Raw genomic sequence first — 27712 nt, forward strand, 5'->3', positions numbered from 1 at the left:
TAAGAATACGGGAGGCATGGTTAGTAAGTTTGCAGATGACACCAAGATTGGTGGCATACTGGACAGTGAAGAAAGTTATCTCCAATTGCAATGGGATCTTGATCAATTGGGCCAGTGGGCTGACAAATGACAGATGGAATTTAATTTAGAAAATGCGAGGTGGTGCATTTTGGTAGATTGAACCAGGGCAGGATTTACTCAGTTAATGGTAGGGCATTGGAGAGAGTTACGGAATAAAGAGATCTAGCAGGGTACAAGTTCATAGCTCCTTGAAAGTGGAGCCATAAGTGGACAGAATGATGAAGAAGGCATTCAGCATGCTTGGTTTCATCGGTCAGAACCTTGAATACCGGAGTTAGAATGTCTTATTGGAATTGTACAAGACATTGGTAAGGCCACACTTGGAATACTGTGTGCAATTCTGGTCATCCTATTGTAGAAAGGATATTATTAAACTAGAAAGAGGGCAGAAGAGATTTACTAGGATGCTACCAGGACTTGATGGATTGAGTTATATGGAGAAGCTGGATAGACTGGGACTTTCTTCTCTGGAGCGTAGGAGGCTGAGGGGTGATCTTATCGAGGTCTATAAAATATTGAGGGGCACAGATCAGCTAGATAGTCAATATCTTTTCCCAAAGGTAGGGGAGTCTAAAACCAGAGGGTGTAGATTTAAGGTGAGAGGGGAGAGGTACAAAAGTGTCCCGAGGGGGCAATTTTTTCAGAGGGTGGTGAGTGTCTGGAACAAGCTGCCAGAGGTAGTAGTAGAGGCGGGTACAATTTTGTCTTTTAAAAAGCATTTAGATAGTTACAAGGGTCCATGTCATTGTGGTACACAGTAGGGCAGGTTCAGCGAGTAGTTGAGAAGACATACAGAATCCTCGAAATACAGGCATAGAGTACAGATACGAGGACCTGTGTATTACACCAGTTTGACCCCAATTAGGACGTTGTGTTCAATCCTGGGCACTGCACCTTGTGATGTACATGAAGCCATTGGAGCGGGAGCAGGAAAGATCTCCAAGAATCATTTTTGGGGCAAGGAATAGATTGGTCAAGCTGGGTTGTTCTTTCCGGGGAGGAGAAGAGATTGGATAGAGGTGTCCAGGTGGCACAGTGCTTAGCATTGCTGCCTCATAGCGCCAAGGACACGTGTTCGATTCCCAGCTTGGGTCACTGTGTGGAGTTTGCACATTCTTCCCGTGTCTGCATGGGTTTCCTCCGGATGCTCCGGTTTCCTCCCACTGTCCAAAAGGCACGCTGATTAGGTGCTTTGGCCGTGCTAAATTCTCCCTCAGTGTACCCGAACAGGAGCCGGAGTGTGGCGACTGGCGGTTTTTCACAGTAACTTCATTGCAGTGTTAGTGTAAGCCTACTTGTGGTACTGACAAATAAACCTTAAAAGGTGTTAAATAAATGCAAATTTATATTTCTTCCCATGAATTAGAAAGTTCACCCAAAATGTCTTTCCTTCACTATGTAGCTCACTGCAGCGTGAGTGTAAGCCTACTTGTGACACTAATAAATAAACTTTAAAATCATCAGGGACAGTGTAGATAGACAGAAACTGTTCCGAATGGTGGAAGAGTGGAGAATCAGAGGATGGTGATCTAAACAGATCAAGAGAGAGTACGGTGGAAGCAGATTCAATCGTGGGTTTCAAATTGAATAATTATCAGAAGAAGGAAGATTCTTGGAGCTTCAAAAAGGCAGGCGAGTGGGACTTGCTGTCGTGCTCTCAAAGCCACATGGGCACCTCGCAAATAACCATTCAATTCCATGCCTGAAAAACATGTACATATCACCCTGAGCCTCCAGCTCACAGTGGGAATCTCTCTCTCCTTTGGAACATCAAATAAACTTCTGAGCCATAGCACCTAAAAATACACAAAAACGGATTTCATTCATGTCTTTATTGATTTACGTTTGCTGAGATACAAAGGATAATCAGAGAGAGGCGGAGCCCAATTCCTCACAGTCGCAGACATCATGCAGAGGTCGAGCATGAGTCACACATTCATTCTCGACATTGTGCCTTAAGCACAAAATCACAGTCTGAACTATTAAAGGAACTTAGCTTTCTGTCGCCGCTCTCCAAACTCATACCAAATCCCATTCACGCATTCTGCTCAGTGATCTACACTGGCCCCTGCTGCAACAGAATCTGCTGAACTGATGCAACAACAATAATCTCTCCCTCAACGGCAGCAACACGAAAGAGATTATCATCGACTTCAGGAAGCGTAGAGAACATGCCCCTGTCTACATCAACAGGGACAAAATAGAAAGGCTCGAGAGCTTCAAGCCTTTAGGTGTCCAGATCACTGACAACCTGTCCTGGTCCCCCCATACCAGCAATATGGTTCAGAAAGCCCACAAATGCCTCTATTTTCTCAGAAGACGAAGGAAATTTGTCATGTCTGCTACGACTCTCGTCAACTTTTACAGATGCACCATTGAAAGCATTCTTTCTGGTTGTATGACAGCTTGGTATAGCTCCTGCTCTGCCCAAGAACGCAAGGAACTACAAAGTGAATGTAGCCCAATCCATCACGCAAACCAGCCTCCCATCCATTGACTCTGTCTACACGTCCCACTGCCTTGGAAAAGCAGCCAGCATAATTAAGAACCCCATGCACCCCGGACATTCTCTCTTCCACCTTCTTCCTTCGGAAAAAGGTACAAAAGCTTGAAGTCATGTAACTCAAAAACAGTTTCTTCCCTGCTGCTGTCAGACTTTTGAATGGACTGACCTCATGTTAAGTTGATCTTTCTCTACACCCTAGCTATGACTGTAACAGTACATTCTGCCCTCTCTCGTTCCCTTCCCTATGAACGGTATGCTTTGTCTGTATAGTGCACAAGGAACAATACTTTTCACTGTATACCAAACTAATACACACGTGACAATAATAAGTCAAATCAAATCAAAAATCTCTGGTGGGACTCCCGTACTCCCCTGCCATACAACCGCACCCCCGCCCACAAGCCCTGGCTGGTTTTGCACAGCAGCGAGGGAGCTCGCCATTGGCTGGTGACAGGATCTTCCAGTCCCACCGCTGTCAACAGGTATTCTCCCCCTTCCCCCATTCTTTGCACTCTCTGCCACCAGGGGAACGAAATAGAAAGGGTCGAGAGCTTCAAGTCTTTCAGTGTCCAGATCACCGACAACCTGTCCTGGTCCCCCCCCATACCGACACTATAGTTAAGAAAGCCCACAAATGCCTCTATTTTCTCAGAAGACTAAGGAAATTTGTCATGTGGGGGTGTGGGGAGGGGTGGGGGGGGCTGGTGTGTAGCCATCAGTGGGACTGGGAGCTCCCGTCAGCGGGAACAGTAAGAAAATTTCAGCCCTCGTTTTAAACTTCTCAACTTCGTTTTCAAATCCCTCATTGGTTTGACTTTCTCCCTATTTCTGTAATCTCCTCCAATCTCTGCACACATCTAATTCTTGCCTCTTGAGAATTCCTGATTTTAACCGCTCTACTATTGATCGCCGTGATTTTAGATAGTCCCTACACTCTATGTTGTTCTCCCCTAACCCTCTCCACCTCTCTATCCTTCTCGAAGATGCTACTTAAAATTTACCCCTTTGACGAAGGGTCACCCAGACTCAAAACATTGGCTCTATTCTCTCTCCATAGGTGCTGTCAGACCCGCTGAGATTTTCCAGCATTTTTCTGTTTTTACCCATTTGAACAAGTCTTTGGTCAGCTGTCCTCATATCCCCCTGTGTGACTTAGTCAACCCTTGCTTTATGGCACTCCTGTGAAGCACCTTGGAACTTCTTCCCTCTGTTAAAGTAAATGGAAACTGGTGAGAGGGTAGAATTTACTAGCACAGGGAGTGGTCCAGGCAAATGGCACAGATGAACTTAAGGAGAAGCTGGGTAAACAAATAAGGGAGAAAGGAATTGGAGGATGTGTTAACGGGGTGAAATGAAGTAGGGTGGGAGGAGGCTTACAGGGGGCACAAACACAAAGATAAATTTGTTGGTTGAAATATGATTAAAGTGCGTAAGGATGAGAAGAGACTGGGCATTGAGCCATTCCATTCCCAGGCAGCAGTGAGCTTCTGGAATGTGTTGCCAGCTAGTGTGATAGATATTGATTATCTCCAAGAAGTAATTGGACTGGTGCCTAACCAAGGCACAGATGGTATCATATTCAAATGTCTATACTGATAATACTTGGTTCCTGTGATGTCCTGGACTGGGTTTGATCACCTGAGGAGGTTCAGAGAGGAATATTGCCTTTATTTTTTTCCTTGTTGGCCCTGTTTTTTTTTGCCAAGATTTCAATAAGACTGCAAGGATTGGTGTAAGGTCAGGGTGGGAGAGTAGGGAGGGGAGCAGCCTTTCATTACACTGTTCTCAGCCTTGGTGTAGTTTTGAGAGAGTGTCTGAAATTCCTGTTGATTGATCTGACGTGTCCAGATTACACACTTACAATGTGCTACGAATCAATTCCATCACAGCGAATTTACTACCATGGTGGGAGGAATGGTGGCATATGGGTGGCACAGTGGCACTTGGGAGGCACGTTGGCACAGTGGTTAGCACTGCTGCCTCACAGCGCCAGGTACCCAGGTTCAAATCCGGCCTCAGGTCACTGTCTGTATGGAGTTTGCACATTCTCCCCGTGTCTGCGTGGGTTTCCTCCGGCTGCTGTGGTTTCTTCCCACAGTCCAAAGATGTGTGGATTAGGTTGATTGGCCATGCTAATTTGACCCTAGTGTCAGGAGGATTAGCAGGGTAATATGTGTGGTTATGGGAATAGGGCAGGATTGTGGTCAGCGCAGACTTGATGGGCCAAATGTCCTCCTTCTGCACTGTAGGGATTCCATGATTCTATGAATGCCAACAGCATGGATATGTCATACCATTGATGACAGGGAGTCAGACTGGCTTAAAAGAATGAGAATAGGCATTGTTAGCTCAGATCCTGAGAATTGATTCTTCAAAAATTCTTGATAATATGGGATCATCCTAAACAATTTAACAACCAAACACCATTCTAAAATTACACATTTCCCATTTTAGGAAATAGCTAAGTAAGTTGTATTTGTATATGTAAATATTAAGAATAAGATAAATTAAGTTTAAATTTCCAATTTATATTTCTGCAGTTGGGTGTTAAGGAAATTGGAGTTTTAGCTTCACTTTAAAAGATGCCTGCATTTTAGTGAGGTGATACAACGCTGAAGCAAATACATGGTTTAAAAAACTGAGCTGTCGCCTAGTAACAGAGAGGTCACGGGGAATAGAAAGCTGTTTGAAGTTCAGTTGGTAATTATGATCTCAGATGAAGGGAATGGTTTAAGTCTCTCTCTCGATGGACATTTTAGCAGGTTGCTGAGAAAAATAAGTCTAAAAATCTTGGATGATTTGTTCTAAAGATAAAGTAACAATGAATGTGGAGTGAGTTTTGCTACTCCTGCGTCAGGTGACTCACCTGATAAAGGAGCAGCAAGCAGTCCGAAAGCTAATGGCTTTTGCTACCAAATAAACCAGTTGGACTTTAACCTGGTGTTGTGAGACTTCTTCCTGTGTTTACCCTAGTCCAACGCCAGCATCTCCGCATCCTCACAGTAATCAAGGCAGGGGAGATACCAAGCTGACAGCAATCTATTGGGAGAGGGAAATGCAGGAGCAAGTCCTAAAGGAAGATAATGGCGCCCTGGAAAGACAACAGGAATCTTGCGGGAAGCCAGAAATCCAAGGAGACCAAAAGGTTGATGACTCTTTATCATGGGCCTATGCAGATATTCTGCTGGCTGAGCATCTGTAATTTTGTGTGGAAGGTGAACCTGAATGCACGTGGTGCTCCAGGGCAGATGAATACTGAAAGGAGAGGTTGAACATCTGGAGTTGGATCCTTGGTGAAGAAAGCCTTGTTTGGGAGAAGATTTCAAGAACGCTCTTCAAGAGTGGAGATTAGATGTGTAAAAGACCAGAGTTCCAGTGAGACAAGTGCTTGGGGGAAGTTGATGAGTCATCAGTAGAAGTTGTTTTAGGTGGCCTCTGTCACTTGGTCTCAGAGTGTGATGTGTTTGACCACAGTTTACATTGACTGTGTACTTACTCTGAACATATTATACATGGTATATTATAGATTTTGTAACTTGAGTTATCCTTACCAATCTGTATATATCTGTAAAGGTATAGTTGGCTTTGAAGGCGCAGTTCATCTTTTCTTGTTTAACAAACATTTTATTCTTTTGTTAAAGTACAAGAGCAGACAGGGGAGGGGGAGGTGATGGCCTACTAGGCTATTAATCCAGAAATTCAGCTAATGTTCTGGGGACCTGGGTTCAAATCCCCGTCATTAATTTGAATTCAATAACAAATATCTGGAATCAAGAATCTACTGATGACCGTGAAACCATTGTCGATTGTCAGAAAACCCCCATCTCCTTTAGGGAAGGAAATCAGCCATCCCTACCTGGTCTGGCCCATATGTGACTCCAGTGCTACAGCAATATGGTTAACTCTCAACTGCCCACCAAGGGCAACTAGGGATGACCAATAAACGCTGGCCCAGCCAGCGACGCACATGTCCCACAAACAAATTAAAAAAAACTGAACTGACCTTTCCACCAGCATAGGTTTTTGGACATTTTGGAATTTGCAAATACTAATATCAACAGCTCACTCAAAAGTTAAATTCAAAGTTCATTTATTATTGTCACAAGTAGATTTTTGCTAGACAGGATATTAAAGTTTAGGTTTCTTTCTTATTGTCACAGGTAGGCTTACATTAACACTGCAATGAAGTTACTGTGAAAATCCTGTAGTCGCCACATCTGGCACCTGTTCGGGTACACTGAGGGAGGATTTAGCACAGCCAATGCACCTAACCATCACGTCTTTTGGACTGTGGGAGGAAACCAGAACACCCGGAAGAAACCCACACAGACACGGGGGAGAATGTGCAGACTCCGCATAGACAGTGACCCAAGCCGGGAATTGAACCCGGATCCCTGGCGCTGTGAGGCAGCAGTGCTAATCACTGTGCCACTGTGCTGACACCAATCCACAGAGTGAGGTTTTCATTTCCACTGTCAATCTGTGAGCCCAAATAATTCCCTTTTTCTCCGAAGTCCAACAGACAATTAATTATTGATGAAATGGAGTCGTTTAATTTTCATGCGTGAAGATTAGCCTATTTCTCTTTCAATGATAATGTCTTAATTTGTTAAACACGGAGGTTTTAAAAGTGTGTTTGACAACTGAGGATCATTTGTCCAAGATCTAGGTTGTGGAAAGGACAAAGGTAGATTTATTACTGCCATTGTCTCATTTCCTTTTTGTAAATTCAGGATTTGAGCGATGCCATTTATCACTCTGTTTCCTCACTGGATTCTTAACTACATTTACAGTGTGGAACCTTGATCCCATTACACATGATTTAGTGGGAATCTTCCTGTCTCATGGCATGATGACTTTGCTTCATCATGGCAAATCATTCAGTGAGGTGTTTCAATCAAGAACCTCCACTGGCAGACTTTGGATTATGACATTTGATGATTATAGAATCATCAAATCCTACAGTGCAAAAGGAGGCCATTTGGCCCATCGAGTCTGCACCGATCACTATCGCACCAAGGTCCTATCGCCATAACCCCATGTGTTTACCCTAGCTAGCCACCCTGACACTAAGTTTAGAGGAGATGTACGAGGCAAGTTTTTTACACAGAGGGTGGTAAATGTCTGGAATGCGCTGCCCAGAGAGGTGGTGGGAGTGGGAACGATAGCGCATTTAAGGGGCAACTAGACAAATACATGAATAGGGCGGGAATGGAAGGATTCCTTCCATTCTCAGGATACCTTCCATTCTCATCCTCTTCCATCCCAGGCTGCACAGTGGTCAGCACTGCTGCCTCACAGCGCCAGAGACCGGATATGATTCCCGGCTTGGGTGACCGTCTGTGTGGAGTTTGCACGTTCTCCACATGTCTGCATGGGTTTCCTCCGGGTGCTCCGGTTTCCTCCCATAGTCCAAAGGTGTGCGGGTTAGGTGGATTGGCCATGCAAAATTGCCCCTTAGTGTCGGGGGGGGTGCTAGCTAGGGTAAATGCATGGGGTTATGGGGATAGGGCCTGGATGGATCAGTGCAGACTCGATGGGCCGAATGGCCTCCTTCTGCACTGATTCTATGATTCTACGATACGAATTTTGTGAGTGCGGTTTCAGTTTAGGTAGGCATCCTGATCAGCGCAGGCTTAGAGGGCTGAAGGGCCTGTTCCTGTGCTTCCAGTATACCAACAGGAGGCAGTGGGAGAAATTCCTGTTCTGTTATTGGAGTCTCCACCATCACCATCCATAGCCCCTCCCTACTACATGTATGTAACAGCGTGTGTTGCCAGAGCAACTCAGACTCGCTGAGTGAATTGTATCATCACCGCCACAGCTAAGAGGCTGTTGTCATTGGCGGGATGGAAGGGGGGTTGGGGGGGAGGGTGTGGGGAGAGACACAGCTGTGACCCTAAGGCTCAGGTGGGTGCGCGAGCTGGGATTTCTTTACCAGCCCGCCTGGTCTGCCCTCAGAAAGCCCCTCCCCACCCCTCGGCCTTGTTCTGGCCTCAGTCGGAGAGTCACAGGCTGAATGGAAGAATCCGGTTGGTGTGTGCAACGTGGCCTTAATTGGCCTAATAGACTCAAGGAATGGCTGGGCATCATTTGCCCTCCAACCCCCCAACCCCCCCACCCCCGTCTTTGCCATTACTATGTGGGATCAAAGGTCAGGGCGCCATAATTAAAGGTCACCTGGGTATCCATTCATTCGTTACTGTCTGGCTATCCAGACAACAAGAGTGTCCCAGACCAGACATGATTCAGTGAGTGCCCCCTAGAGATTCTCCTCCAGGCCGAGCAGCTGAGGCAAGAGGCACTGTTTCCCAGAGATGGCAGCGGGAAGCGGGGGCAGGAGTGTGACTATGGCAACCTAGATGGAGGTGGCAGTGGAGGTTAGCACCTTTGGAATCCTCCAGAGGACCACCCAGCAACAGAGTAAGAGGATGAACACTCATGGCAACTCGATACTTACTTGAGCATCAGGCAGCATTAGTGTGCGAGTGCACTGGGATGTCAGACAGGAGTTAGGATGGCAGGACTCTGCAGCCAGTAGGACATGTCCACCGTGTCTGCGCCAGAGCCTCAATCTTCCACCAGTTACAGGACCTCCTGTTTGTGAATCACCCACTGCCATTGGGCATGCATACTTCTGCCCCCATTGGAATAACAATCAACCCTTCTGTCTGTCTGCAGGGTAAGACCACCCACAATCATTACTGGGAGCGATCCAAGACTGGATGCAGCATTCCAGAGAGTACAGACCTCATCCCTTATGGGAAGCTGGCCGCCAAGATAGCCAGAGAGAAGCAGGAATGTGCCTGTGCTGAAAGCGAGACGGGACTTCCAAAGAAACCATGCGGTCTGCAGTTGGCAGCTGTGCCCACAGGCCAACACCTTGTTTTAATTAAGGGGCCCACTTAAACGTTCTTTTCTCCATTCCAGATCCCAGCTGCCCACAACGCAGACCACCCACAGCTCCATCTGCAACCCCCCGACTCAGAGGAGACGGCCTTGGGATGCTCAGAGGCTGCGTCACCGTGGTGTCCACCAGCACAGTTACACTCACCTCGGCAGGTCTACCTGCTGGATTAGTCTGGGGGTTACAATCTGGTGAGCACATAGAAACTAGGGGAAGGAGGAGCTCATCGACCCTGCTCCCATTCATTATGATCAAGGCTGATCATCCAACTCAATATCCTTCCCCCCCATATCCTTTGATCCCTTTGCTCTAAGTGTTATATCTAACTGCTTCTTCAAAATGTTCAATGTTTTGGTCTCAAATGCTTTCTGTGGGAGTGAATTCCACAGGTTAACCGCTCTCTGGGTGAAGAAATTTCTCCTCATCTCTGTTCTAAACTGTCTACTTTGTATCCTTAGACTGTGGCACAGCGGTTAGCAGAGCTGCCTCACAGCTCCAGGGACCCAGGTTCAGTTGTGGCCTTAGGTCACTGTCTGTGTGGAGTTTGCATGTTCTCCCTGTATCTGCGTGAGTTTCTTTCAGGTGCTCCAGTTTCCTCCCACTAGATGCACAAATTAGGTTGATGCTAAATTGCCCCCTAGTGTCCTGGGATGAGTGGGTTAAGGGGATTAGCCGTGTAAATATATGGGGTGACAGGGCTAGGGCCTGGGTGGGATTGTTGTTGGTGCAGACACGATGGGCTGAATGGCCTCCTTCTGCACTGTAGGGATTCTATGACTCCTGGTTCTGGACACCCCGAGGCACTAACAGGCCCCACTTAAACACTTTAAATATTAAATATATTTAATTCATTAATAAGCTAGCACACATCAGTGAAACTAGCAAATTTTGCTGAATAGAGAGGGGTTGTTGAAGCTTTTCAGCTTGCACTCATCAGGACAAATGCAAGAATACCTAATTTCAAACAATCACAACAATTTATGCTGCAGGAGAAATAGTTGTTGATTGGTTTGCAAGTGGTCTCTGATTGGCCAAGTTGGTGCCATGAAGAAAGCAAAGGGGAACCGTAGGCTTCCCAAGTCAGCACAATTCCAAATGTTCCATGGCAGCATCTCAGCCAATCAGACTCAACCCGCCAACCAATCAGCATCCTTTTCCCCTACAGCCTAAATTGTTGAGGTTGTTTGAAATTTGCCTTTGTCCTGATGAATGCAGGATGAAAAGCTTTGACAAGGGGTGGGACCTTACCGGCTCATCATGCCAATCAACCAGAGTGGTGAGCCGGTAAGGCAGGGCAAGAGGTGAAAAATCAGTTTCGCACCCAGTTTCCCACCTCTCACGGTCTTGCCAGCCCTGTTTTGCCGGCAAAATCAGCCCCATGCCCAGGATTTAAATAGTGATGACACTGGCTGGGGTGGCAATCAAGGCAGGAGGGTAGTTAAACGGGGGAAGAGGGTGATGTCCATGGGGGCTCTGGGATGGGGGGAGTGACAGATCTGCCAGTATACTGTGTACACAATGTACTGGGAGATCGGAGCGTCTGTGCACTGGCACCCCCTAGAGCACAGCAACCATAAGACCATAAAACATCGGAGCAGAATTAGGCCATTCAGCCCATCAAGTCTGCTCCGCCATTCAATCATGGCTGATAATTACTCATCCCCATTCTCCTGTCTTTTTCCTGTCACCCCTGATCCCCTTATTAATCAAGGTCAGCCAGTCTCACAGGTGACCTAAGACTGATCTGTGCTAGTTTATTGATGAATTAAATATATTTTAATATTTAAGTGAGGCCTGTTAATGGCCGGGGGTGTCCAGAACCAGGAGTCATAGAATCCGTACAGTGCAGAAGGAGGCCATTCAGCCCATCGAGTCTGTACCAATAACAATCCCACCAAGGCCCTAACCCCATCAGCCTACATATTTACACTGGTGAGATTCACATTACGGCCTCTGTATTGCACAGAGTGCTGCATATCACCATTACTTACCTCGCTGAATAAACCGGCGAGAAAACCTACTGGCCCTGATCTTACCAGCACTTCCGCCCAAGGCCGTTCTGCGAGCCTCACCCCATTGCCGGCATATTTTATCGGGGCTCGTAGAACGGCATTCTTGGTTGCTCGCGGGCACGATCATACGAGCCTTGGGCGAGCGTGCTGCTAAAATCAGGGCCGCTATTTTCTCACCCATTTGACACATAGAAGGTACTTGAGTTACTTTAGAAGGTATTTGAGGTATTTGAAGATATCTCCTTTCAGCAATAATCCAGTCAATGTTCTATGGAGCTTTTCTTTTAAGTCATTTTCAATTATCTTAAGTCAGGTGACTCAGATTCAGTCAGCACCATGGCACAGTGGTTAGCACTGCTGCCTCACAGCGCCAGTGACTCGGGTTCAATTCCCACCTCGGTCACAGTCTGTATGGGGTTTGCATGTTCTCCCCATGCCTGCGTGGGTTTCCTCTGGGTGCTCCAGTTTCCTCCCACAGTCCAAAGATGTGCAGGCTAAGTTAACTGGCCACACTAAATTGCCCCTAAGTGTCAGGAGGATTAGCAAGATAAATATAGGAGCTGGGTGGGATTGTGATCAGTACAGACTTGATGGACTGATTGGTCTCCTCCTGCACCGTAGGGATTCTGTGATGGTTCTACGATTATGGACTAGACACGTATTAAAACTGCTTTTCTTGTGGTAAACCCATTTTGAGCTTTATTGAAAAACTGCATTCTTAAACACATCAACGCAAGGAATATTTCAACGCAAGGTGAAAATATAAACAGTTACATTCGATCACGCTACCCAGTCGCACCGGATCATGACAGATTTTACATTTGCAACTATGGAAACAAGTTGGGTGGGAACTTCATTCCTTGGGGCAGAGGAGACCGAGGGTGGGATATGATTAAGATGTATTTATGCGAGGCATAGATAGAATAGACTGGAAGGAACATTTCCCCTTGGTAGAGAGATCATTGAGTAAGGGGCATAGATTTAAGGTAAGAAAGGAAATTTAGAGGGGATGTGAGGAAAATCTTTTTCACCCAGAGGGTGGTGAAGTCTGGAACTAACTGACTGAAAGAATGATGGAGGCAGAGACCCTTATAACACTTAAGAAGTATTCAGAGGTGCACTCGCGATGCCAAGACACTCAAGGCTATGTGCCACCAGCCCAGATGTGATGGGCAGAAGGGCCTTATTCTGTGCTGTATCTCTCTATGACTCTGCGCACAAACTAACACAATGCTTGGTCAAAATGCAGATTGTGACAAAGCACAAACTCCAGTACCAATTGTCTCCTATATTCCTACATATTAAAGTACAATATCACCCAGAAATCTATGAGAATTATCAAGCTCTCTTATTACACCCTTTGTCAACTCGAAGTACAGAATGCCAAGGGAGGAAAATTGAACAAAAACCAGCTAAGAGGTTAAATATGTGCTTACCTGAGGCAACTTGTGGCCAAGTCTTTGTTTCAATCACAATGGAAGAAGCAGTTGGCACATGTGCTGACCCTTGCGGTGTACTCATTAAGCTGCGCTCCATAACCATTGTTGTAGCTTTTATTGTGCTTTCAATTCTTTCAGGTTCAATCATAGGTCGGATATTAAGTTGCTGGCTGGAGAGATCGACACTTATTGCTTCCGTAGCTGTGCTCCTCAGGAACTGTTTCCCCAAGAACTCCCAGTCAGCGTCAAGCTCATTTTCAACCATTGGCTCCAACCCCAACGGGGGCAACTCATTGGATTCAGCAATAACAACAACATCCGATTTGATCTCTTTAGCCAGTGAGCTGGTAGTAGCAACTTGTGTATGTGACCCATCAATGGCAGCCCCAGGGGTTGAAACGTCAGGTGAGATCCTGTTCAGAGTGATGGGCATTGGCATTTCTGTTGGATCTTTCTCACTTTGAGAATTTGAGCCCTGTGTTGCGGTTGGTTCCTCTTTTGGATTTAGTCTATTAGTTGCCACTTCAGATGACGAGAGAGTTGAGCTTCCTTGAATTAGGTCAATGGGATTGTGAGATGCCTTCTCTTTCAGTCCCTCATTTGTTGTACCAACTATCTTCACATCTCTGTCCAAAGACATTCCCCTGGTTGAGTTATCAATATTGTAGCCCAGTCCACTTCCCTCATAACTGCTCAGATCCTTTAGCACATCGAGCGGATCATCAGAAGAGTTCCTGCCTTTGGCCAGAGGAAGAATTGTACCAATGAGTCTCAAGTTCTGTTCTTCGAGATCAGCGGTGAGTGAAGAGGTGTTTCCAGATGGATCATAGTGCTCTGAATCAGCTACTGGGGGGAGCTGTTTCAGCTGTTTCTGTGCAGTCTGCTGCGTTACAGCGGGACTATGGGATGGTGGTTCCTCCACTTGCCTTGATAGCTTAGTGAATTCAGTTCCCGAGAGTAATGACCATTCTTTGAGCGACAACTTCCCTGAAAGAGACCCCGCCGTGTTTGAACTTCTGTCTACTTCTTGTTCGGTTGGCTGTTTCGGTATCTGTAACTCTGACTTTCCACTTGCAGAGATTTCTTCAAGATCTGCTCTTTGTTTGGACAGTAACTGCACGTCGCCAGCTGGTTGGGGATTCAAGAAGAGAAGTTAACAATTTAATTTCTGTGGGTTTCAGCAATATGGGACACAAAACTGGAACTCTGTGAGTTGGGGAAGGGTTGGGTTGGGTGTATGTAATCCCAGAAACAGGGATGTTCCAGAGACATGGAGTGCCAGACCCCATCTTATCGGCTAAGGTACAGTTCCTTACATTCTCCTCGGCTCCACCTGAACGTGCTAAGCAGGGAATGATCTAGCTGGTCAGTGGGCGGTTGGAAGTGGGGAATTTCAGTGGCAGAGGCCAGAGAGTGACATGAGTGGGATCCTTGACCTCATGTGATGGGAGGGGCTGAAGGGGGGGGAAACAAGGACCCTGGCATGGCTGGGGAATGGCACGTGAGAAGCCCATGACTAAAGCTTCCTTGTAGCGCCTATAAGAACATCCCTGACCCACCTGACTCCACAGAAATATCTAAAGCTTTCCTTTCCCAAGATCCCCCATTGGCAGGTTTGGCCTGGTGGGGAGAAAATGGAGGTTTTGGGTGGGGGGGGTGGTGGAGGTTTGTCAGGGGTTAGTGGGTGGATGCAGTGGGCCAGCTGAGGTTTATGACTTTGGCTTGCTCCAGCCTCCAACTAAACTGGTCGCTCGATTCCCAGTGATATGGTCAGGCCCCGTGCATTATGTTAGGAAGGAGCCCCCCCCCCCACTGCCTTCATCAGCTGGGATTGGCTGTCTCAATTGTCCATTTAAAAGAGCAAATTAACATTGGAACATAGCAGAGGGGATAGGTCACCATTCTCTTTTTAACTGACTTTGACCACAAAAGGCCTTCTCCTGCTTTTAGTTTCTATGTCTCTATAATTCAAAGATCAAAATGAATGGTGGAGCAGGCTGAAAGAGCCAAATGGCCTACTCCTGCTTCTAGTTTCTATGTCCCATTTCCCCCAGTCAGACTGCTGTCAAACCTGGTTGCTCTCTCCCAAGTGGATGTACAAGATCTGATGGCAGTATTTGGAGAGGAGTAGGGAAGTCCTCTCTGAGAACCTGGCCAATATTTATCCCTCAACGATCCAGTCATTATCACTTTGCTGCTTGTGGGAGCTTGCTGTGCACAAATCAGCTGCTGAATTTCCCATATTACAAACAGTGACTACGCTTTGAAAGTATTTCCTTTGCGAGAAAGCGCTTTGAGATGTGCAGTGGCAGTGAAAGCTACTATACGGATACACATCCTTTTTCTGAGCTGTAATAGTGTCCTCAGTTTCTGCATATGGACTCATTAGACTGGATTTTCCCACTCTTCTAGCCAGTAGGATTTTTCTTACTCTTCCTGCCAATGCCGTGGGCTTCCCAGCTGCCGGGGTGGGTGCACGGGATTCAATGGGAAATTCCATTGACAGCAGCGGGACCAGAAGATCCCAGTGCCGACCAATGGTGGGCATCTCCCACTGCCAAGAAAAATGCCACAGGGGATCCAAAAGTCTCGCCCGCTGTCTAACACACACCAGAGTAAATCATAGAATCCTACAGTGCAGATGGAGGCCATTGAGTCTGCGCTGACCCTATCCCCATAACCGCATACATTTACCCTAGCTAGTCCCCCTGACACTAAGGGGCAATTTTAGCATGGCCAATCCACCTAACCTGCACATCTTTGGACTGCAGAAGAAACCAGAGCACCCGGAGGAAACCCACGCAGACACGGAGAGAACACGCAAATCCACACAGACAAATGTCAACGGCTTTAACACAAGTCAAGTGGAATCTTCAGCGCAGTGAATCGAAACTGTAAACATCACTCTACAAAACATCTTGAATGTTAGCTCTGAAGGCACTTTTTCCCCAAATTCCTCCATTCCTCTCCAGGAGCTATTGGCTGTGATTCAGATTTATCATCGCGTTAATCCCATTTTCGTGACTTTTCTGTGATGCTGCAAACATAAGGAGTTATTGCGAAGTACAGTCTGTTTTGTATTATTCTGGTCAGAGAAACAAAACTAATTCGCTGATGTCCTTGGGGGAAGAAAACTAATCACCCTTCCCCAGTCTGGGCCAGTCCAGCGCCAGCACTGACCACTGACTCTCGAGTACCCCAAAGCCCAAAATAGCACATGTCAGTTGTTGATTCAACCGGGGCAGCACGGCGGCACAGTCTTTTGCCCTGCTGCCTCACAGATCCTGGGATCTGGGTTCAATTCCCGGTTTGGGTCACTGTCTGTGCAGAGTCTGCACATTCTCCCCGTGTCTGCGTGGGTTTCCTCCAGGTGCTCTGGTTTCCTCCCACAATCCGAAAGATGTGCTGATTAGGTGGATTGGCTATGCTAAATTCTCCCTCAGTGTACCCGAACAGGCGCCTGAGTGTGGCGACTAGGGGATTTTCACAGTAACTTCATTGCAGTGTTAATGTACGCCGACTTGTGACAGTAATAAATAAAGTAAACTAAAACTCCCAAATTCCTGACTTCCGCATCATCAGAACAAAAGAAATGGCAGCAGGGTTTAAACTGCTCCATCATTCAATATGATCACAGGTTTCGACACTTTCCTGCCCCTTCGCATGTTCCTCGATTTTCCTAAGGGACAGAAAATCTGTCAATCCCAACCTTAACTATAAAGATATAAATTCTTCTGGGGAAGAGAATTCCAAAGACTCACAATCTTTAGAGTAAAGAAATTTCATTTCAGTTCAGTACAAAATGATCAGCCTCTAATCTTGAAACAAAGCCCCTTTCATAGAATAGAATCCCTATAGTACAGAAGGAGGCCATTCAGCCCATCAAGTCTGCACTGACCACAATCCCACCTATTCCCATAACCCCACATATTTATCCCGCTAATCCCCCGACACTAAGGTCAATTTAGCACGGCCAATTAACCAAACCCGCACATCTTTGGACTGTGGGAGGAAACCAGAACACCCAGAGGAAAAAGTTAATGTTTATTTATTAGTCACGAGCAAGGCTTACATTAACACTGCATGAAGTTACTGTGAAATTCCCCTATAAAACCCACACAGACATGGGAAGAATGTGTAAACTCCAAACAGACAGTGACCCAAGGACCAGAATTGAACCTGGGACCCTGGTGCTGTGAGGCAGCAGAGCTAACTGCTGTGCTACTGTGCCGTTCTAGAGTCCCCCAGCCAGGGGAAACAAGGGACGGGATTTTACGGCCTCACTCATCCCGAAACCACAAAATCCCACCCAAGGTTGACGCACCTTCCCGAGGTCCGCCCATCGCCTGTTCCGATTCCTGTGGCGGGTGGGAAGGTAAAGTTCCAGCCAAGGGGCAGGATTCTCCAACCCAGCTGCAGTGGATGGGGACTCGTCTGAGTGCCTAATCCTCTGTCCTTGTTGGCAGTGGCGCAGTGTGAACGGCTGGAGAATTCTCGCCAACATATCAGTACCTGTGCAATCAAACACCTTCTTGACTGTTTCCATGAGATCACCTCTCCCAGAAGGACGTGGGCAGTCGCTATATGTGAACTCCATCGCCTCTAAATCCCCCTCCAAATCAACAACCATCACAACTGAGAGATGCTTAGAATCAGACTATCACTAGCTAAGAACACTATATTAGGAAAGAGACATCCTTTGTGAGGGGCAGAGGGCGCTGACATATTGTTTCACCAGAAAGGTACTGCGGCTGAGTGTTGTGGGGTGGGGAGAGGAGTCAACTGAAAATTTCCAACGTTGAGTTTGATAGATTTTTGTCGATAACTGCATTACTTGCTCTAACTGACACTTAGAAACCTAAAAAAAACAAACTTAATTCTCATTCTGTAGTGAATCTACTAAGAAATGCTTGCAATTCCACAAAGGATAGTGATGGAGGGTGTGTTTGAGCTGTAATGTGTCTCCACAGTTGAATGGGCTGGAAGGTGTGGGAGTGGAATGGTTATGATCTGTTACTAGACTAATAATGCAGTAGACCGTGGCTTGATAATGTGAATTCAAAAGGAGAATACTATTGGAATACAAGTTCAATTTAAGTGTTAGTATCACAACTAGGCTTACATTAACACTGCAGTGATGTTACTGTGAAAATCCCCTCGTCGCCACAGTCCCATGCCTGTTCAGGTACACTGAGGGCAAATTTAGCATGGCCAATGCTCCTAACCAGGACATCTTTTGGACTGTGGGAGGAAACCGGGGCACCTGGAGGAAACTCACTCCGACAGGGGGAGAACATGCAGACTCCACACAGACAGAGACCCAAGGTGACCACCAGTGATGGGGCAATCTAAATTAGGGGTGAGCAAGAGGCCAGAATTAGGGAGATAGATCGATGGGTAAACCCTGAGTCAGATTGCCTCTCACCTTGAGGTGTAAAGGTCCACACTACACCGTCCAACCAAAATACACAAACAAAGCCAGGTCATTCAGGGGAGATGTTTGAAAGTTGGTCACACAAGGGATGGAAGAAGCGGAGAACTCCCTCCCAACAGAATCAGTAATTCCCCATTAATAGTTTCAAATCTGAGATTAATAGACTTTTGCTAGACAGGGGTATTAAAGATTAAGTTTATTTATAAGGGTCACAAGTAGGCTTACATTAACACTGCAATGAAGTTACTGTGAAAATATTCCAATCGCCACACTCCAGCGCCTGTTCGGGTACACTGAGGGGAAATTTAGCCTGGCCAATGCACCCTAACCAGCACGTCTTTCAGACTGAGGGAGGCACCCGGAGGAAACCCACGCACACACGGGGAGAAACGTGCAAACTCCGTACAGACAGTGACCCAAGCCGGGAATTCAACCCAGATCCCTGGTGCTGTGAGGCAGCACTGCTAACCACTGTGCTGCCGTGACACCCACTGGGCAGCTATCAGTAATAGTACAGATTGTCACAAAAACCCAACTGCTTCTTTAACGGCTTTTAGGGAAGGAGTTCTGCTGGCCTATACAAGGTGCTATTCTAATATCACCTTTAACTATCCTCTCAGGAGGCCTCACAAGCCATTCAGTCAAATCAAACCACACCGGGGCAATTTGGGATGGGCAATAAAATCCTCATCCCAACCGAATGGATTTAGTTTCTCTCTTTGGAACACTCCGGTTGATGAATGGCAGGTCAGTTTATTAACTGTGCGCATGAAACTCGACCAGCCGGCAACAGAGCCAGAGGTCGAGGAAGAGAAAAGAGGCAAACATGGAAGAGACGGTGCAGTGAAGCAATTTCTGAAAATAGAAATAACTTTGCAACGCTTCCTCAAGTTTGCAGCTTTCACACGGAACCCGTTCGCACATGAAGATGAGATGAGCGTGAAACAGGAAAACAAAACAAACAGCCGCTCCAAGGGTTCGGAAATCTCTGGAAATCACCAGCGTCGCAGAATCAAACGTTACTAACTCAGTGGGAATATGTGAACAGAAGTTGTCGTTCAAACTTCGAGTTAATGAAATCATGCCTCGCCTGTGTTTCATCCCTATCCATTTCCCTTGCCACCATGTTCTTTAGTTAGCACGGTGGTTAGCACTGCTGCCTCACAGCACCAGGGACCTGGGTTCAATTCCCAGCTTGGGGCACTGTCTGTGCAAAGTCTGCACATTTTTCCCCGTGTCTGCATGGGTTTCCTTTGGGTGCTCCAGTTTCCTTCCACACTCTGAAAGCTGTGCTGGTTGGGTGCATTGGCTGTGCTAAATTTTCCCTCAGTGTACCCGAACAGGTGCCGGAGTGTGGCGACTGGGGAATTTTCACAGTAACTTCATTGCAGAGTTAATGTAAGCTGACTTGTGATACAAATAAATAAACTTAAACTTTAGTACACCTAACCAGCAAAAATCTGTTAATCTCAGATTTGAAACTATTAATGGGGCCAGTGTTTACTGATTCTGGTGGGAGAGAGTTCTCCATTTCTTCCATCCCTTGTGTGACCAACTTTCAAACATCTCCCCTGAATGAGCTGGCTGTGCATGTCTATTTTGGTTGGACGATGTAGGGTGGACCTTTACACCTCAAGGTGAGAGGCAATCTGACTGATACCTGTTGATGTATCTGCTTAATTCTGGCCTCTCGCTCATCCCTAACTTAAATTGCCCCATCACTGGTGGTCACACCTTCAGCCGCCTGGGTCCCAAGCTCTAGAATTCCCTCCCTCCATCTCTCTGCCCCTCTACCTTACTTTCTGCCTTAAAATACTTGTTAAGATGTGGGTAAGGTGTGGGATACTGTTCGGTAAGTCACGATGATTTCATCAGAGTCTTTAGAAGGTTAACTGTACATATCTATTAATTACAAGAGCTGTGTATGTATATATCGATTCCGGCTATGGGTCACTGTCTGTATGGAGCTTGCACATTCTCCCTGTGTCTGCGTGGGAACAAAGATGTGTGGATTAGGTGAATTGGTCATGCTAAATTGCCCCTCAGTATCAGTGGGATTCATAAAACCATGAGACATAGGAGCAGAATTAGGCCACTCAGCCCATCAAGCTTGTTCCACCATTCAATCATGGGGCAGGGTAAATATATGGGGTTACGGGAATAGGGCATGGGTGGGATTGTTGTTGATGCACATCCCTTTGAATAAATTAAAAATAAATTTTTCTTCCGTCTTACAATATTTCAAGCTCAAATGTGGTCTGTTATCCCATTTTCTCTCCTAAGTTTCTTCTCTCATGGCAGTGTCCTGCACTAATAACCTTGGATCTTCACCAAGGTGTTTCCTTCTTCTGGAACAGTCTCCCAGGTGCTTACAAAGGACCTTTGTGTATTAGGCACTAAGTTAGGATAAGAATTAATTGTTCCAGTGTTTGCTTCTTTGTACCTGCTAACTATCTTACATAGTCCATTAAATTTCCACTGCACCATCATTCAAAGGTGTTTAATTTGCATGATTAGATCAAATGAACAAGCTGACATATCATATTTCATACTTGGTTTGAACTGCTGACGAGTACTGAAGTTATTACACATGAAAGTCAAATCTTCCAGCAGCCTCCCCTTCTTTCAATTTAATTTTCATCCCCCACGAATCACTCGCCGTCCAAGAGAATTGGCAAACGGCCTTCTTATAGAGTTTGAACAGAGGTATTCACAGGGGCAGGGATTCAGTGGGTGGCATTCTCACTTTTGAATCAGAAGGTTTTGGGCTCACTCCCTACCCCATTCAAGTACATTCGCCACCAAGGGACCTGGGTTCAATACCAGCATTGGGCGACTGTCTGTGTGGAGTTTTCACATTCTCCCTGTGTCCAAAGATGTGCGGGTTTGGTGGATTGGCCATGCTAAAATTGCCCCTTAGTGTCAGGTGGGGTTAGCGGGGATAAAGGCCTTGGTGGGATTGTGATCGTTGCAGGTTCAATGGGCAGAATGGCCAGCTCCTGCACTGTAGGGATTCAATAACCCAGGCTAACACACCCAGAGTAGTCCTGGAGGAATGCTGCAGTTCCTGTAGCACAACTTTGGGAAAAAGGACAGGGGAGTTCTTCCCAGTTTCCTGGCCTATATGTATCCTTCAACCAAGCTCACGAAAAACATATCCGTGCATTGGGGGGACACAGTGGCACAGTGGTTAACACTGCTGCCTCCCAGCACAAGAAACCCGGGTTCAATTCCCGACTTGGGTCACTGTCTACTTGGATTTCCTCCGGGTGCTCTGGTTTCCACCCACAGTCCAAGAATGTCTGGGTTAAGTGGATTGGTCGTGCTAAATTGCCCCTTAATATCGGGGGGGGATTAGCAGGGTAAATACATGGGTTTAGGGCTTGGGTGCAATTGTGGTCAGTGCAGACTGGATGGGCCAAATGGACTCCTTCTGCACTGTAAGAATTCTATGATTGCTGTTTGTGAGATCCTGCTGTGCATAATTTCTTAAATTAGTGACAGGAACCAGGACATTTCCATTGCATGCCCCTTGCCCACACCGACCCCATGGCAGTTAGGGCGGTAGAATTCTGGTGTACGTCACAGAAATATGTTATTGGGTGTGATGTGCTTTGGGAGCTACTGAGGTCATGAAAGGCTCTATATAAATGCAAGTGTCCCTTTCTTTCGCCTCTCCGTAGCTGGGAGGTTTGACTCTAACTCTCAAGAGCTCAACAGCAAAGCAGAACCTCCGCTGAAAATCCAAGGGATCTACGTGAACCAATCGAGAGTCAAATCGCTCGTTGAAGACAATCTGAAGGTTGTGGGCATGGTGCCAGCAGGTGAGAAGCAGGGACTTTGCCCATAGCTTGGACCAGCATTGGCAGGTGGGCCTCTGCAATGACTTCAATCAGGCCATTGAGGTTGGCCTATTGGAGTATGAGCTCCCTGATTAAGGATTCAACTGATGGGCCAATCGGGGAGTCTTTGCCTTGTATTTAACCGGGAGTGTCAAATCCTCTGGCACCCCCAGAGGTAGGCTGCTGACTGCTAGCACTCTGTGTACTGCTGTTAGAGTTTGTAAAGAAAGCTTTTTTTAGCTTTATTACAGCCCCACACGTCCACACAAAGCCAGACCTGTTTAACACCAGTACACAATAAGAATGCAAGCCAGTATAGCTAAACACTTCAGAGTATTGTTAAAAGAAAACTTCTGCCATTTATAATCCTCCTTGCCGCTGGGTATCAAAATGCTGCCTTGATTAAAAATTAGGCAGGCAGAAAGATTAGCTGCGCCAATTAACAAACTCTTTGATCCATTGGTTGCGCTGACTCACTCGTGAATATTCACACTGAAACTGATTGGCAAACTGTGCGGTGTCACGACCATCATCAATATTCCCACTTCTCTCTCCCACTCTTGTTCTCTCTGGCGTAACGGAATTAACAGCTGATTGCCACATGAAGGGGGGGGGCAACAATGATAGAGAGGTCAAATGTGCCCCCCCTCCACACCTCCACTAACCCCCCCCACCTCCACATATACTGTTTTATCTCTGGCCCTCCTGGTGTGATGCCAAGGTGTCAACCCAAGAACATTGGCACTCTGGTTTGGCTTTTCCAATGCCAGTCTTGTTTGCCTCTTCAACTCTCCCAGGGGAAAAGACCTATCCTGACCTGTGCTCAATGATCTGACAACAGACCTAGGACAACCTCCAGGAAAGAAGATTGCTGCACAATGGCACAGTGGTTAGCACTGCTGCCTCACAGCACCAGGGACTCCGGTTCAATTCCGGCCTCAAGTCATTGTCTGTATGGACTCTGCACGTTCTCCCCGTGTCTGCATGGGTTTCTTCTGGGTGCTCCGGTTTTGGGCTGAATGGCCTAGTCTCTCTGCTATACGTTCTATATAATCCAATGTAAAATAAGTAGAATTAAGTAAAATAGAGTCAAAAACAGATGGAGAGTTAATTTTGGGCATGTACCCTGATTGTGGCCCTTGGACTATTTTATTAAAGCCAAACAAGAGTTCACAGATGGCACAAAAAGTTGTGTTATAGATTCACATCCATGGCCACTCTCACACTGGACCTCCAATTTTGACAGAAAGATAAAGGAGGCACTTCCTTATTCGGAGAGATGGGAAAACACTTGAAGCAAGAATCATTATGGATTGGCCTGGAGAATCTTGCAAAGAGATGTTTGCAGGGTGATATTTGAGTGACATTGGAGGTGTACCAAGGTCATTGGAATTGGAATGGAATCCCGACAGTGCAGAAGGTGGCCATTCGGCCCATCAAATCAGCATCAGCTCTGACAGGATATCTTATCCAGGTCCTATCCCCCACCCTACCACGCTCCCCCCCTCCCACCCCCACCCAACCTCACATATTTGCCATGGCCACTCAATCTTGGGATACGAAGAGGCAATTTTCACTAGGGCCAACCCACCTAACCTACACATGCTGGGACACTAAGGAGCAATTTAGCACGGCCAATCCACCTGACCTGCACATCTTTGGACAGCGGGAGGAAACCAGAGCAGCCGGAGGAAACTCACGCAGACATGGGGAGAACGAGCAAACTCCACACTGACAATCACCCAAGGCAGGAACTGAACATGGGTCCCTGGCGCTGTGGGGCACTGTGCTGACCACTGTGCCCTCACTGAGATTTCCCACTTGAACCCATTGGACAGGGAGTGGGTGGTGTGCTCACTGAAGCAACTTAGAGGAACCAATTCTGGCTGGATGTATTTCTGGAGGGTTTCATCACATGACCTCCATCTGGCCTGCCAGGTCAGCTGACACACACATTCTCACCTTCCAAGAATGCAATGAGGCTTTTAATTCTCTGACTGGGTGGCACGTGACTGTCAGTCAGACAGTCTCTAATAGTTTTACAATGAATAAATGTCCAAAAAGAATGGAATGAAGTGCGTTTGCTCTTTAACTGCTCCTCTAATCTTCACTTGGGAATCTCCAACAGCAATATCCCAAGAGAATTCTGGGACCATCCTGATGGGTTCACCTTAATCCACTGCATCAATCCCCAGGCAGAAATGTTTTCTTTTCTCAGTTGTGGTTTTTATGTTCCGGGACGAAAGCATTTTCTTTTTAAGTTAATAGATAATCAGCAGTTAGTGAGTTTCGAGCAAGACCTTGCGCTGTACACAAAACACAGCTGCATCAAATTCTAGAACATTCCAGGTGCGCACAATGACTCAGACAATCCCATTTTCCTTTTTTTTTTGGCGCGGTGTCACGTTGCACCACATTTAACGAATGTGTTTCCTGGAGATCTGTTGCCACTAATCATGATGTGGATGTGCCGGCGTTGGACTGGGGTAAACACAGTAAAAAGTCTCATAACACCAGGTTAAAGTCCAACAGGTTTATTTCTCCCTAGTGGCTTTTGCTACCAAATAAACCTGTTGGATGTTAACCTGGTGTTGTGAGACTTCTTACCGTGTTTACCACTAATGATGATCAGTGATCAGAGTGAAGGATATTTCGGGGTAAGAATTAAGGCACTTTTATCCGTAAGGTCACATTGAGAACAAGAAACATCGTTTTGGGTCTGGATAAAGCTGATTTCAGAACGGATAAAGACCCTTGCGTAGACGAGGCTTCTTATCCCATGGGTGTCGTCCATGAAGGGTTAATCTAGTTGAGGTGTTTAAACCGATTAGAGGAGCTTAAAGGATAAATGGAGAGCAACTGTTTCCGCGGGGCAGGGAGGCTGGGGGAGAGAGCGTAGCTTCACAACAAAGAGGCAGAATTTTACGATAAGTGGCGGCACAGTGGTTAGCACTACTGCCTCACAGCGCCAGGGACCCAGGTTCAATCGGGTCACTGTCTGCGTGGAATTTGCACATTCTTCTCGTGTCTGCATGGATTTCCTCCGGCTGCTCCGGTTTCCTCCCACGCTAGAAAGATGTGCAGGTTAGGTGGATGGGCCATGCTAAGTTGACCCTTAGCGTCAGGGGATTAGCAGGGTAGATTCATGGGGTTACAGGGATTAGGCCCGGGTGGGATTGTTGTTGGTGCAGGCTCGATGGGCCAAATGGCCTTCTTCTACACTGTAGGGATGCTATGGAAACTACAAAAGGTCGTGAATGTAGCCCACTCTATCATGCAAACCAGCCTCCCATCCAATGACTCTGTCTACACTTCCTGTTGCCTCGGCAAAGCCACCAGCATAATCAAGGGCCCCACGCACCCCGGACATTCTCTCTTCCACCTTCTCCCATCGGGAAAAAGATACAAAAGTCTGAAGTCACATACCAACTGACTCAAGAACAGATTCTTCCCTGCTGCCATCAGACTTTTGAATGGACCTCCCTCACATTAAGTTGATCTATCTCTACACCCTAGCTATGACTGTAACACTGCATTCTGCACTTTCTCATTTTCTTCTCTATGAACGGTATTCTTTGTTGTGTGCGCAGAAAAGAATACATTTCACTGTATGCTGATACATGTGACAGTAATGAATCTAATCAAATCAAGTCTATGATTCTATGATTCTAATTAGAGACAGAGGGGGCAATTTTCCCATCCCGTCCACCAAGGGAATCATAGCGGGAGGGGAGAGGAAATCCATGCAAAGGTCCATTGGCCTGGATGGGATTTTCCGGAGCGAGTGTGGCCGGAAAACCCCGCCCAGGCTGTTCAGAAGTGATGTCCATTTGCTGCGCCACTCACTGCAGGCCTCCAAGTAAACAAATTAATTTGCATGTCAATAGCACATTTCATGACCTCAGGACATCCTAAAGCTCGTCATGAGTCAATGAAGTCTAATCACTGCTTGTAATCCAATTTACACACAGCAAGCACCCACCAACAGCTACACGATAATGACCAGATAATCTGGTCTGGTAATGCTGTTTGAGGAATAGATATTGGAGCGTTCACCTACATCTATTCAGGAGTGTTAATGACCACCTGAGAGATTAGACAAGACCGCAGTCTGAAGTCTCGTCCCGAGAGAACAACATCTCCGACAGTGCAACTCTACGCCAGTACCACACTGGCGATGGAGTTTAAATCTTCAGAGTGGGACCTGAGCTCACAATCTCGTGACATGGAGGTGAGAACGCGACCCACTGAATCACAGTTGATAATCTTCTCAGGAACGGGGTGGGGCAGGGGTGGGGGGGAGGGAGGAGAGACAGCCGCCCTTCTGAGAACTGAATCAAAGATTCCTCTCATTACAGAGGAGTTTGACTCTGTTTTCATCCAAAGTCCAGACCCACAGGTGATTGGGGTCAAGGATGCCAATTCACGAATAGAATCAGCCTCATCTTCCATTCCTCAGCTGAGACGATAGGGTGAATTACAATGTCCCGCGTGGGACTGCATTAGCATCTTCCGACCTGGACACTTTAGGCCTACACTGAACATTGCTGTTACCCACTGGAACTTCCAAATTTATACCAGAAATTACACTAGAGTCATAGAAACATAGAAACTACAAGCAGGAACAGGCCATTTGGCCCTTCGAGTCTGCTCCACCATTCATTTTGATCATGGCTGATCATCAAATTCAATATCCTGATTCCCCGTCCTGAACTTTGATCCCTTTAGCTCCAAGAGCTACATCTAATTTCTTCTTGAAATTAGTCATCAGTAAGGGGACCTCCCACAGCCAGTGATAGAGGTGAAGTCATATTCTCACAAACCATTGCTATCTTTAGTCTCCTACTGAGCTGAACCTCCCTCTTTGCAAGGAAGTGGCGTAGCGATATTGTCACTACACTAGCAAACCCAAGACCCAGGGTAACACCCTGAGAAAAGAGCGGATTTTGCAGATGCTGGAATGTGAAACAAAAACAGAAAATGCTGGAAAATCTCGGCAGGTCTGATAGCATTGGTGCAGAGAGAATAGAGCCAACATTTCACATCTGGGTGACCCTTCTATTCTCCCTTTCCACAGATGCTGTCAGACCTGGGATTTTCCAGCATATTCTGTTTTTGTACTGCCCTGGGAATGTGGGTTTGAATCCCACAACACAGATGGTGAAGTTTGAATTCAATAAAGATTGCGGGAATAGAGTCTGGGTGGCATTGCTGTTGGTGCAGGAGCAACGGGCTGAATGGCCTCTTTCTGCAATGTCGGGATTCTATGATTCTACAAGTGTTACAGAAAATCTGAAATTAAAAGTCTAATGATGACCATGAAACCAAAGATCCTTAGACAGCATCTTTCAAACCCCCGACCACTTCCACCTAGAAGGACAAGGGCAGCAGATACCAACTCATGCAAGTTCCCCTCCAAGCCACTCACCATCCTGACTTGAAAATATATCACCATTCCTTCGCCATCGCTGGGTCAAAATCTTGGAATTCC

At 46.6% G+C, this 27712-nt stretch overlaps 1 protein-coding gene across 1 annotated transcript in view; it reads right to left on the reverse strand.

The window, feature by feature from the left end:
• Window positions 1-27712, reverse strand: part of ncanb (neurocan b) — a 234606-nt gene that overhangs the window by 93674 nt on the left and 113220 nt on the right. Inside the window, exon 7 of the mRNA XM_080212934.1 lies at window positions 12943-14073. Within this exon, the coding sequence (XP_080069060.1) occupies window positions 12943-14073 (1131 nt within the window). The remainder of the gene's footprint in view (window positions 1-12942; window positions 14074-27712) is intronic.

This window comes from Carcharhinus amblyrhynchos, chromosome 26 (genome assembly GCF_965287045.1).
Source record: "Carcharhinus amblyrhynchos chromosome 26, sCarAmb.v2.hapA, whole genome shotgun sequence".
NCBI classification, from domain to species: domain Eukaryota; kingdom Metazoa; phylum Chordata; class Chondrichthyes; order Carcharhiniformes; family Carcharhinidae; genus Carcharhinus; species Carcharhinus amblyrhynchos.